At 43.9% G+C, this 13,484-nt stretch overlaps 1 protein-coding gene across 8 annotated transcripts in view; it reads left to right on the top strand.

Moving 5' to 3' along the window:
• DPY19L3 (dpy-19 like C-mannosyltransferase 3) overlaps window positions 1-13,484 on the top strand; it is a 127,402-nt gene that overhangs the window by 72,774 nt on the left and 41,144 nt on the right. For all 8 annotated transcript variants that reach the window (XM_033940400.1, XM_033940399.1, XM_033940406.1 and 5 more), the window contains 2 exons: window positions 4,379-4,501; window positions 7,590-7,701. In XM_033940400.1, coding sequence (XP_033796291.1) covers window positions 4,379-4,501; window positions 7,590-7,701 — 235 coding nt within the window. The remainder of the gene's footprint in view (window positions 1-4,378; window positions 4,502-7,589; window positions 7,702-13,484) is intronic.

Here is a 13,484-nt window from a genome sequence, read left to right as displayed (position 1 = left end):
TCCTATTGCACCAGATTTTCAGCAGCTATTTGAGCAGCTGAAGGTAGATTCGGCATTGGCACAGATTACCAAGCGGATTGCCCTCTTGAGTGAAGGAGGAGTGATGCTGAAAGATTCTTAGGACCGCAGTGTGGACATGGTCTTGAAGAAGCTTTTTGAAGTTGTTTTTTGTGCCTCCTTTGTGGCACGTGCTTGTAACACGAGGTTGTGCTGAGATCCTTCAACGGAGGACAACTCCAGCCCCCAGCTGGTGCTAGAAGGGGTCTATTATGTGGCAGATGCCTTGTATGACCTTTATACGGGTTCTAGGCAGAGTTTCAGCTAATGTTGTTTCTGCTACAGAATGCTCTGGATCCACCACTGGGCTGGAGATTCAGCATCTAAGGCAACTCTTTAAGGGTCAAATGCTGTTTGACAATGGTTTGAATGACCTTATGACCAGTGTGATAACCACCATCCTAAATTCTTCCCGGACAATAGGCCTCGGTGGGCTCCTGAGGGGGGTCGCAGCAATTTTTGTCCCTCACACAAGTTTCACCAGAATTCCACAGGCTCATCTGGTCAGATATTCTCAGGATTATAGACAATGCTATAACAATTCCAGATGCCAGCAGGCTTCAGGTTCTCACACCAGCACTGCTTCTAAGAAGTCGCAATTACACCAGTGACTCGGCCACGCTTCCTCGCATTGGAGGCTGGTTATCAGGATTCCTGCAGAAGTGGGAATAAATCTCCTTTGACCAATGGGTGCTGGATATCATACAAGATAGACTGACTTCGCCTCCCACCAGATTTATATTTGGACTCTTCTGCGGGCAGACCAGAAAAAGCACTGAAGGTCTGGGCAACTTTGCTGCAATTCTCAGGCTCAAGCAGATAATCCTTATACTTCATACCAAAGAAAGGCTCGGAAGACTGGCAACCCATGCTGGATCTCAAGTTGTCTTAGTTAATTTCACACTAAGGACTGACAATATGTATTCTGATAGACACTCATGATAGTATTTCTGGAATGTATGGACCTTCAGACCACCACTGGGTATAGAACACCGGTTGTTTAACTCTTCGTCGGTCCAGCCTTTATTAATTATTCATAGTATGCTCATTTTCAAATTTTTCATTGTTTTTTAACTTGATTTTTCTTAAAATTTTCTATATATTATAGTCAACGGAAAGTCACTTAGCTTTAGCTTATAGTGATACTATCCTGTCTTCACCTCTCCCGACATGCATGTTTCAAAAAAGAAACCTTTCTTCAGGGTCGAAGGAAACGATTGAGGGAGCTAACTCGAAGTTGTCAAGTTGGTCAGTGCCTTCCTGCAGATACCGTACTTTCGCATGGAAACAGTGTGTATCATCATCGCAGCAGTGGCTCTGGGAGAATTTCTTGCTTCTCTTCATTGTCATCAGAGATATCTGAGATTTCATATTCTCCAGCAGCATTTCCAGTTTACAGCCCTGCCCTTTGGGTTAGCAACAACTTTCCGCACCTTCACCTAAGTGATGGTGGTGGTGGCGACTTATCTCCAGAGGATGGGGATCCTAGTTCATCCATATTTAGAAGATTAGTTGATCCAGGCGCCATCCAAACAGGCGGTGGAGACTGTGGTGTGTCTCCTGCAATTCTGGGCTGGATTGTCAATTTCAAGAAGTCAACTGACCCCCATCTCAGACCTTGGACTATCTGGGAGTCTGGTTCAACATACTTCAAGGACATGTTTTTCTTTCCAAGCCATGCAGACAGAAGCTCCATAAACAAATCATGGATCTTTTGGCAATTCCGAACCCTATGGCTTGGCAGTATCTTCAGGGGTTGAGGTCCATGACGGCCTTCTTTGAAGTGGTACCCTGGGCAAGAGTGCACATGCAGCTACTACAGCAGTCCTTCCTGTTCTGGTGGTCTCCGCAGCAGCAGCATCCCTTTCGGATGTCCCTCCCCTGGACAGAGCTGGTGAGGAGCAGTCTTCACTAGTGGCTTCAGGGGGCTGCTCTCGAGAAGGGAGTACCACTCAGGATCTCTAAGTGAATTACTCTCACGACCAATGCCAACCCTGAAGGTACAAGTGATAGGTCTTGTTTCAGAGTGCACAGTGGTTCCAGTTTGCTTACAGCTTGTCTTGATGTGATCAGGTTTTTCAAGAGGGCGCTCCATTTATGGCCACCCCTGCATTAGCCTTTTCCAACATGGAACCTCAGTGTGGTGCTCAAAGGCCTTGCTGCTCTTTGCGGCCTTTTGAGCCGCTCAAACATATATGTCTCTTCTGTATCTTACAGTCAAGAAGTTTTCCTAGTGGCTATTGTCTCAGCCAGATGTATCTCCAAATTGCAGGCTCTCTCTTGTAGAGAACCCTATTTCCAGATCATGGAAGTTGGTGTATCCCTCCGGAGCATTCCTTCCTTTCTTCCGAAAGTGGTATCGGAATTTCATGTCAACTGGGATGTTCATTTGCCTGCTTTTTGTTCCACTGGATCGGATGATAAGAATAGGATCTTGCAGAAACTGGATGTCCACAGAGTCTTGCTACACTACTTGGAGAGGACCAATGATTTCCATCTTACAGACCATCTGTTTGTCCTCACTAGCCAGTCTAGGCAGGGCAGGCAGGCATCTAAGGCCTCTATTGCCAGATGGATTTGCATGGCAATTTCATCGACTTGCATCGCCTGTGGCAGACAACTGCCAGTATCTCTCAAAGCCCATTTGACTAGAGGTGTAGCTGCCTCATGGACAGAGTCTCGAGCAATTAATCCGGCTGAAATTTGTAGAGCCACAACTTTATCATCTCTTCATACCTTTTCCAGATTTTACAGCGTGGATGTGGCAGCTCGGTCTTATGCCGCATTTGGGGCCTCAGTGTTGCAGACAGGCTTTTCTATCTCACCCTAGACATTGCCTTTGCTTTGGTATGTCAGCTTTCATTTTGATTCCATAAGGGACTTACAGAAAGAAGATTAATTCTGTAAGTCCCTTACGGAATCAATATGTCCGACCCTTTGTCTACTCTTTTTCTCTGTATCACCTTCCTGTTTCTGCCTTGGAAGCTTCTCCCTTAGGCTTCAGTATCTTCCAGCCGGCAGACAAGCCTGTGGGGGCTTCTTCTGTATAAATGAATACATATCTCTCTTGAAGGCAGGTTTCCAGTTTGTGTTCATAGCACACAACAGGTTGGTTCCATATAAGAACATAAGAACATAAGCATTGCCTCTGCTGGGTCAGACCAGGGGTCCATCATGCCCGGCAGTCCGCTCCCGTGGCGGCCCCCCAGGTCCATGACCTGGAAGTGTTCCCTACCTAACCTAAAATATCCATACCCTATTCGCTCAATGTCCTGTAAGGTAACTCTATCTGTACCCTGTAATCCCCTTCGCTTCCAGGAAGTCATCCAGTCCCTTTTTGAACCCCAGAATATTGTTACCATGTTGTTACCATGTTCTTGCCTATGTTCATTGTTGCCTGTTTGTTCAATAGTTCTTTTACCATGCAGAGCAGAACAGAATGGTGGTGTATGGCAGGGTGCTTCCCCGTTCCCCCTTTCTTTCTATGCTTTATTCCAGTAGTTTTCGGTGGCATTTGGATTTCACTACAGGGGCTCTCTACTCTTCAGCTAAGTGAAAGGGGCATGGCGAAAAGAATGTGTGTGGATTTCTGCAAGTCCTGGTTTGTGGGTTAGGTGAAACACCTTTCATAATGATTCCGTCAGGGACTTACAGAAAGAAGATTAACAAAGGTATGTGTGTATGCTAATTGTGAGCAGCTATGGCTAAAGCGGATTATAAATATTTTAAATACTGTAAATAAATAAAATAATTAGAGAATGGCACAGGGACAAATTTGTCCCCGCCCCCCACGAGTTTTGTCCCTGTCCCTACCCCATTCCTGTAAGCTCTGCCTGTAAGCTCTGCCTTAACCACACAAGCCTCGAACACTTATGATTTTAAAGTGTTTGAGGCTTGTGCAGATGAAGACAGAGCTTGCAGGAATGGGGCAGGGACAGGAAAAGAATGAGTTCCCTTGGGGATGGGGAAAAATTTGTCCCCGAGTCATTCTCTAAACCTAATCTTCCATTCTCAGCTCACAGCAGCTTTTTGCTCACTTGCCTAGTGCGGCAGGATCTGATGGTGGGGGCAGGTGCCAAGTCTGTCTTGGTGACAGGGTCAATCTTTTATCTAGAAACTATGTTTTTCACACATGTCCCTGTTATTTAGCCCATGCAGACTTATGCAAATCAGGCCTCACAGTGAATCTCTGAATTTGGCCGTGCATCTCAAGGGCCATCTCTGAGTAGTTAAAACAGTAAAAGAGTGAAAATACCCTTTTTGCTTTTTATCACTTAGTATATCTTGCATGGTAGTGAGGTTTTTTTTTCTTTTTCTTTAGTGGCTCAGCAAGCATTCCACCAGTGGATAAACAAGATAGGGTTAGAATTGCACTAAAGCCAGAAACTGCCTACAATTTAATGCATACTATTCTTTTTGGATGCTTGGCACTGAGTACAATGAGGTAAGTAATTTCGTTCCCACTCTTTTTCCTTTGTCTTTTTACATGCACAGCATTTTAAGATCCTTTTTTATAAGCTATTGGTCTTGAGTCCTCCTCTGCTTGCATGATTGACAATTACAGCTGCTGTTACAGTCAGTATCTCTAATACAGTACATTTATAGTTTAAATCACTACTGAATGGCTTTGGGGACTCAATTATTCTGTCTTCCTTGTGGTCAGCCCTGTTATTTCGTTACCTATTGTGCATAGCCATATATTCAGTATATTGATCAGTGCTCTCTCCAGAAATTTTTGCCAGCCTGGTAGCAAGAAGGAGTAGCTGGGTGGGAGTAGGGGAGTTACTGCTCAGTTTTATCAAATGTTCTATTAATAGTCAGTAAAATCAGCCACATCGTGCATTTATTAGGGAATGTAATTTTCAGCCAAATGTCAGTTTTGGTTTTTAGATTTTAAAAATTAAAATTCCCATGTTTATATTTACAGATCTGCTCTGGCTGCACCCCCAGCACCACCTCTTTTTTTCCACTGTGAGGGGGGCGGGTACAGAGAGAACAATCTTTTACCATTTACCTTGGAGAATCCCTTTTAAGAATTGTCCCTTAGGGAGCTATAATCTAAGCCATGGCTGATAAAGATTTGACATGCAATGAAAGCCTTTTGAAAATTGCCTACTCTCTATGTGCGCTTTGTTTAAAAGTGTACACTCGCTTACCTGCATGCTACAGAAATGATCCCAGGGGTAGAGTGAGATTGGGGAAGATGATGATATGTGCCATTTTAGATTTTCAAAATCATGGAGGTTACTTTTGCCTGGAAATAGTCTTCCTGCCCCCCCAAAAAACAAACAAACCCCAAAAACCAGGCACAGATTTTGCTGGATTTGTTTTTATTTTAAACCTAAATACCGTATATACTCGAATGTAAACAGAGATTTTGGGGCCAAAAAATGGCCCAAAAATGGGGATCTCTGTTTATATTTGGGCCCTCAAGTCTGTGCACTTCCCCGCAGGCCTGCCTTAAATAAGCCCTGGTGGTCCAACAGTGAGCCAGGACAAGAGTGATCCTTCCCGCATCCTGTCTCAGTCAACTGTTAACCACCCCACCTCCTGGACCCGTTGCAGGCCTCCCGCAGGTCTACCTTAAACCCCAATAGTCCTGCAGTGAGTCGGGACTTGAGCGATCCTTCCTGCATCCTCTCCCAGCTAACTGTTAATCATCCTGCCTTCTGGACCCCTCTCCAACATACCTTTTGAACCTTGGTGGCCTAGCAGTGAAGCGGGGCAAGAGAGATTCTTCTTCGTTCCTGCCCCATGCGGAGTGGCGATCAGAAATGGCTGCGCAAATTCCTGGGGCAGTCTTGTGAGTTCTCACGGTCTCACGAGATTGCCCCAGGAATTTGCGCAGCCATTTCTAATCACGGCTCTGCAGGGGGAAGAAAAATTGCTCCTGCCCTGCTTCACTGCTAGACCACCAGTGTTCAAAAGGTATGTTGAAGAGGGGTCCCGGAGGCAAGAGGGAGGCGGGGTGGTTAACAGTTGGCCAGGACAGGACGCAGGAAGGACCACTCCTGTCCCAGCTTACCGCTGGACCACCAGGGCTTAAAGGAGGCCTGCAGTGGGCATCGAAGACTGGGTGCAGAGCTGGGCGGGAAGGGAAGGAAGGAGGGAGGAAAGGAGGACTGGGTGCAAGGCAGAGCAATTGAATATAACACAAACCTGTTTATATTTGAGTGAACTTCTTCCCCACTTTTTTTTTGGGGGGGGAAAGGTTATCTTGGTTTAATCAGATCAGTTTATATTTGAATATATACGGTAGAAATCCTAGTGGGGAAAAAAGCTGCTGCTGGGTTTGCCAGTGAAAGTAGTTTCTTTATTGCCCTGATTGGTGCTGTATGTATGTATACATTATTTTCTTTATATTTATATCCATATACATTTTCCTGATTTTTTGAATATCTTCTTAGTTTGATTTCCACTACTGTTCCCTTGGGTAGCTCGCACAGAGGCCAGCTATACTGAGCATTTTTGTGTAGACGTGGAATGGGATAAATAATAATAATAATTTTATTCTTATATACCGCCAAAGCCATGATAGTTAGAGGCGGTTTACAACAAGAAGCGCTGGACAATCAGTGAAGAGGTCACAATTCAAAGTCATCAATACAATCTTACATAATGGAAGAAGTGGAAAGCTATATAGTTCTTAAGGTTACTGGTTGAATTAGCAGAGCTATAAAAATTCTTAGTTTACAAATCGATTGAACAAACTCGTTTTTACCAATTTTCTAAAACTGAAGTAGATTGAGGAGTGCATGATAACGTTACTCAGCCAGTCGTTCCATTTGCCTGCCTGGAAGGCAAGGGTTCTGGCCAGGAATCTTTTGTAGTGGCAGGCCTTTATTGTCGGATAGGTGAACAGAAGTATTCTTCGTGTGGGCCTAATAGAACTTGCCAGGTTAAATTGGGGAAACTAGGTAAGTGGGGGCCAGACCAAATATTGATTTATAACTTAAACAGAGATTGCACCTCCAGGGGCAGCCAATGGAGTTTTTGATAATAGGGGCTTATGTGTTCCTATTTCTTCAGCCTCAAAATCAGTCAAACTGCCGAATTTTGAATGACTCTGAGTCTTAGATTTAGTAGCTATGTAGTAGTGTGTGGAAGCTGATACTGCCACAGCCCACACATTCTAGTATTGTTAGTTGCTGTCTTTCAAAGATGTAGAAATTTACTATTTAAAATCCATTATTTACTGGTTTTATTTTAGCATTGAGGTGGTTTGATGTTTCAAAGCCATTTACTCACATAAAATGACCTGACTAAAAACTGCTGCTCTCAGATGTGACCAGAAGCATATTTAGAGAGCACGCAAACATTTGAATTCCAAATGTGTGTGCTGTTTTACCCCCTACCCCTATCTCACTTTCTAATAGCAAGTGCATACTTAACAGCCTGATCATTTTCAAAGGGAAATATTTGCAGGTTAAGTGCCTGGGCTAAAATGGCTTTTGAACATTGCCCCCTCAGTATTCGTTGCTATAATAATCTGTCCTCTAGGTCAGTGACTTTATAAATCTCTGTTCATACAGAATGAAATATCTTTGGACATCACATATGTGTGTCTTTGCATCTTTTGGACTGTGTAGTGTAGAAGTATGGGAGTTAATTCTGAAAGCTGCTCATCTGTACAAACCACAAAGGGTAAGGACTTTACTTTTTTTCAGAAATTATTCTGTTTGAAATTGTTGACGTTCACTATAGTTGAATCATAATTAGGATTTGTGGCTCTGACAGGAGAGGTAAGGCATACCTAAAAGTCAAAATAACATAAAAAAAATACCACCTGAAACAACTAAAATGTGTTAAACATGAGCATAATGTAAATGAGGAAAAAAGTCAATTGTCTACTCCGCTAAGTGCCAGCATTGATGTTATAGCTATTTCTTATCATTGGTAAAAAAAAAAAAAAAAAAAGCCTCAACAGTGCTCAATTTCTGTGCCAATGTGTAAATAGAAAATGTAAAAGGCCAAAACATGTTACAAAATTGTACCTTTGTCATAGGATTTTGAAGTGTGTGCCCCTTTTTAGGCACCACAATGCTGCGCAGTAAGAGCCTATTCTGTAATGGCATCTGGGCTGAGGCTGCCAACTGGATTCAGATTCGCAGGACAGGGTTGATTCAGTCCTGGGTTTACACCTTTGCATGCAGGAACTTGTAGTTCTGATTGCATTCCCAAAGAAAAGCATGACTACAAGTCCTAGTATGCACTGGGGTAAACCCAGGACTAGATCAACCCTGAACTGTGAATCTGGTTCCAGTTGGCAGCCTTAATCTGGGCATCCAAATTCCAAATACTAGTGTAACCCAGCATCGGTGCACCTTATACTTAACATGCCTACAATTAGGCCCGCTTAAAAACTGGTCTAACTGCAGGTGTTTCAAGGGCAGATGCACAGAACTCCACAAACCGGTACAAAACACAGTGAATTTATTTTACCAGGAGGAGGAACACGTCTAGCACCTGTGCACAAGAGTTGAACGGTGGGCAGAGCTCTTGTATGTAGGCCCAGTAGAGTGCAGGGCCATGATCGCTGGAGCTGCGGACAAGAGGCAAGCAGCAGCAAGGGCAAAAAGTTTCCTTCCAGTTGCAGCTGAAGCCCTGTTGCTAAAGCAAGTTTTAGAGTCTCTGAGTTCCAGGGCAATTTTAAACATGGCTTTTAGGTTCAGCTGTTAGGCATGGGACACACACATGGCCACTCTTGCAAACATTAAAATTCAAGCAAAACCTTCATGCTACTGAGGCTCCAGACCTGCTGGAAAGGTTTGCACACTAAATGATGGAATTCCTTGCTGTGTTGGAGTGTTCATTTCAATACTAATGAGCTCCTTCTAATGTATTTGTAAAGGATTCTCAGTGGCTGTTACCATGATCAGTAAAAGCCACTAGGAACCCTTTTGTACATCAGAGGCTGAACTAACATGCAAGCTACACTGGCTACAATCAATCTTGCTAGCATGGTAAGCTTTTTGTGCATCTGCCCCTCAGTGCAGCAATAATGCATGTAACTTACAGTATTCTGTATGTATTGCATGTATGTTGCAGTACCTCCCATGCTTCACCCATAGGGGATGGGAATTGATATACCACCTTTTTGAGCTTACAATCAAAGCAGTTTACATATTATATTTTGTACTTCGAGCAATGGCAGGTTAAGTGATTTACTCAGAGTCACAAGGAGCTGCAGTGGGAATCAAAACCAGTTCCCCCTTCAGCACTTTCTAAGGGTAGGGATCAGTTCTTCCACCCCCCACCCACCCCCCACTCCCCGTTTGGTTCTCTGGGCTCTCCAAAATACCCTAGAAGGAAAGGCGGTGAGGGTGTTTTCCGACAATGCCACAGCAATAGCATATGTGAATTGACAGGGAGGCACCAGAAGTGCTCCAATAAGTCAGGAGGCTCAGTTGCTGTTCAATGGGCAGAAGTGCATTATCTAGCTCTTTCTGCAGCAAACATGGCCAACGTGGAAAATGTGCAAGCAGACTTTCTCAGTCATCAAATCCTGGACCTGGGAGAGTGGTCTCTCTCACAGAGGGTTTTTCATCTCATTGTGAGTCACTGGGGCAGACCAATGATGTTCTTTATGGCTTTGGCCAAGAACTTCAAAGTTGATCACTTCTTCAGTTGCAGAGCAGAACCAAGAAGCCCAGGACTGGACACGTTGGTCCAGCCTTGGCCGACTCGAGAGCTCCTTTACATGTTTCCACCTTGCTCATGGTGGATCAAGTCATCTGCAGGATCGTGACTCATCCAGGCCTGGTGATTCTAGAGGCCCCAGACTGGCCTCACCATCCATGGTATGCATTCAGTCCATTCCACCTTAAGATGAGCAGGGGTGGCAATGGAAATCCACTGCTTAGTCCTAGGATAACCAGCATACAATCTGTTTTACTCCTTGGGATCTTGTCAGGTACCTGTGACCTGGATTTGCCACTGTTGAAAACAGGATACAGGGCTTGATGGACCTTCAGTCTGTCCCAATATGGCAACTTTTATGTTATGCTCTTATGCTTGAACAATTTTAAAATGGCACATCTTACACTGAAGGATTTAACTTCATGCAACTTTAGGAACTGCTTGCTAGTACTCCATTTGCAAGACAGACCTCCAAATTAGGGTAAAGCTACTCATGAGTCTGTGCAAGCTTTTTTTTTGGGGGGTGGGGCATTATTTTGATGCCTAAGGTTACATAATTGAATGCTTTAAGCAAAAGATGTTCATTTTCAGAATGTGCAAAAAATTCAGACCTGCGGGGTTTTGTTTTTGTTATGAGGGTTTAAAAAAAAAAAAATTTGCCTAAAACTTTAATTTGATCTTTACTCTTCTTATTTTCCTTTTATCCCTTATTGTTTTCACATAAATTCACTAGATGGCAGTATATAGCAGAAGATACTTTTGAAGAACAGTATGTAAAAACACAGTACAGTATTTTGCATCCTTTGCAAAATATAAGGAAAACTTTTTCTATAAGGGTAGGACACTTTAAAAGACTGATTGTTTTATTGAACCAACAAACCACAGTGGAGGTCCAAAACAGTGGGTGTGCAGTTTTATTGGTGAAATCACAGTCTAGTGCGTTGGCTCAACACGCCTGTGTTTCGGCCTCTACGGCCTACTTCAGGAGCCTTTGTAAACCACAACCGCAATTATTTGTATGAATAAGATAATGGTTGATCACAAACATGACCGTGACAAGCTTAGCGTGTGTAGTATGTATCAGTGTTTTCACAGTTGTGTTTGTGATCAACCATTATCTTATTCATACAAATCGTTGCGGTTGTGGTTTACAAAGGCTCCTGAGGTAGGCTGTAGAGGCCGAAACATGTGCATGTCGACCCACCACACTAGACTGTAATTTCACCAATAAAATTGCACACCAACTGTTTTGGACCTCTACTGTGGTTTGTTGGTTCTAGACTTGTGTGTGGAGATTTTTCTCCTGGTTTTTGTTCTGATTGTTTTATTGAACATGAAATACTAAAACTCCACAAAGGTGGGCAGCCCAACCACTAGTAACAAAGGATGGTACTATGAACACTTTTCCTGAGCATACATTCACCTATAAATAGGTTGGATAGTTTTTAAAACCCTTATTTCTCTGGGTAAAATGCTTTTTCTATCAACAAGCAGGACTGAAAGAAACCATTTTCTGATAACCTGGCCCTTTTACTAAGCTGTGTTAGGTACTAACGTGTACCTAACACAGCTTAAAATGGCATTCCATGGGGCATGCTTAGACATCCTGTAGTAATTTCCAAATGAGTGGAAGGGGGACATGTCAGGGGGCAGAGTGTGGACATTCCTGCTGCCTACAAAATGGGTGATGGAAAGTGTTCATCCTGTAACTTTTGAAAAAAATGACCACACACTAATGGCAACATTAACGCATGGCCATTAATAAAAAACAAAATAATAGGATATTGACCATTTTAAGGCTGTGGTAAAAATTGGCTTAGCACATGAGAAAGACCTGTGTAGGTGTGTGCTAAATCCACTTTTTACTGCAGCTTAGTAAAAGGACCCCTTAAATAATTTTATGCCACCTTTTTTTTTTTTTTTTTTACTTTATTATTTATGTATTTTCAAAAAAAATGTAAGTTGAACACTTCAAGAAATTATAGAATGACTCTAAGGCCTCCTTTTATCAAACCACAGTAGAGCGTTTTAGCGTTGGCCAGCAAGGTAAATGCTCTGATGCTCATAGGAATTGAATGAGCGTTGGAGCATTTACCTCACCGGCCAGTGCTAAAATTCTGTACCACAGCTTGATAACAAAAAAAAATTTGAGAAATACCGTATTTTCACGCAAATAACGTGCATACGTGTATAACACGCATACGCGTATAGCGCGCGGGTCCAAACCATTTGTGTAAAAAAAATTTTATATAGCACGCACATGCGTATACCACCAATGCTGCTATAACCTCCTCCCGCCACTCCCACTTACTCCCTCTTCTGGCCTGCGAACTTGCATCCTCCCCCCCCCCCGCTCGCGTCACCCCCCCCTCCCCCGCGATCCTACATCCCCCCCAGCACCGCAAAGATATCGGTCGCTTACCCGATTGGGCACCGGCACCAGCACCAATGCACAGGACGTGCCAGTGCCCAAAGATCTTCCCTCGTTGGGCTGGGCTGGGCTGGGCTGGGCTGGGCGGTGAGAGGGAGATCCTCCCTCTTCCCTGTGCCGGGCTGGACTGGGCTTTGAGCATTTGCGCATGCTCAAAGCCTTCTGGTCTCGCTCTCTCCGAGACCAGAAGGCTTTGAGCATGCGCAAATGCTCAAAGCCCAGTCCAGCCCGGTACAGGGAAGAGGGAGGATCTCCCTCGCACCGCCCAGCCCAGCCCAGCCCAACGAGGGAGGATCTTCGGGCACTGGCACTGGCACGTTCTGTGCATTGGTGCTGGTGCTGGTGCCCAATCGGGTAAGCGACCGATGTCTTTGCGGTGCTGGGGGGGATGTAGGATCGCGGGGGAGGCGGGTGACGTGAGCGGGGGGGAGGATGCCGGTTCGCAGCGGGGATGCCAGATCGCACTGAAAAAAAAAATTTATATAACGCGCTCACACATATAACGCGCATGGTTATACTCGGTTTGTAAAATCGTGTATAATGCGCGTGTTATATGCGTGAAAATACGGTACACATGAAATTCTGTTATAGTTCACAATAATGAGGGGACGAGTTCAGAATCAGGAGAAAATATGTAACCATCTCTGAGAAAAGGTGACCAAAGTCTCCAGAAACAACAACAAAAAAAGAGACTTGCAGTCTGTGATACAATAATTCAGATATGTACAGTCTGCTTATGGACCCTTGACTGAAAAATCAGCCATACTCAACATTTTAATCTGCCACTTTAGTCACCTTTTTCCAGAGACGGTCGCATATTGGAATCTTTATACTAGAAAATAAAGGAGCATATGCTGTAAAGCCAAACATCTTGTATCTTAACTGCAGACCAAGACCCATCATTCAGGGGTCCTTTTACAAAGGCGCGGTAGCGGTTTAACACGCGGAATACCGCATGTTCAACCACCTGCCGCGCTAGTACCTAACGCCTCCATTGATGAGGCGTTAGGATTTTAGGCTGCCACGGAGGTTAGCGCTTGATGAAATGTCCGACGCGCTAACCCCCGTAGCGCGCCTTGATAAGAGGAGCCCTCAGTGAGAACTACTAGGATACAAGTCAGATGCAATGTTTGCTATGTTGCGAGAAAGTTTATCACTGAAAAATGTTAATAGTGAAGATGGATAAAAAAAAAAAATATGTACTTAACATTATTATATCAAATTGTACATTTACAAGGAAATTTCAAAAGAAAATGAGCTCCAATCCAGAGACCTCTTGGTACCAAAAATTGCTTCCTCCTTTTCTGAGTGACTCTAGTTACGTCTGGGGAAAACCCAAATTTAATAATCAAGAAAA

This window comes from Geotrypetes seraphini, chromosome 4, assembly GCF_902459505.1.
Source record: "Geotrypetes seraphini chromosome 4, aGeoSer1.1, whole genome shotgun sequence".
In the NCBI taxonomy this organism is placed as follows: Eukaryota; Metazoa; Chordata; class Amphibia; order Gymnophiona; family Dermophiidae; genus Geotrypetes; species Geotrypetes seraphini.
Note: the sequence above shows the minus strand (reverse complement) of the source record. Positions and strands in the feature narration are given on the sequence as shown.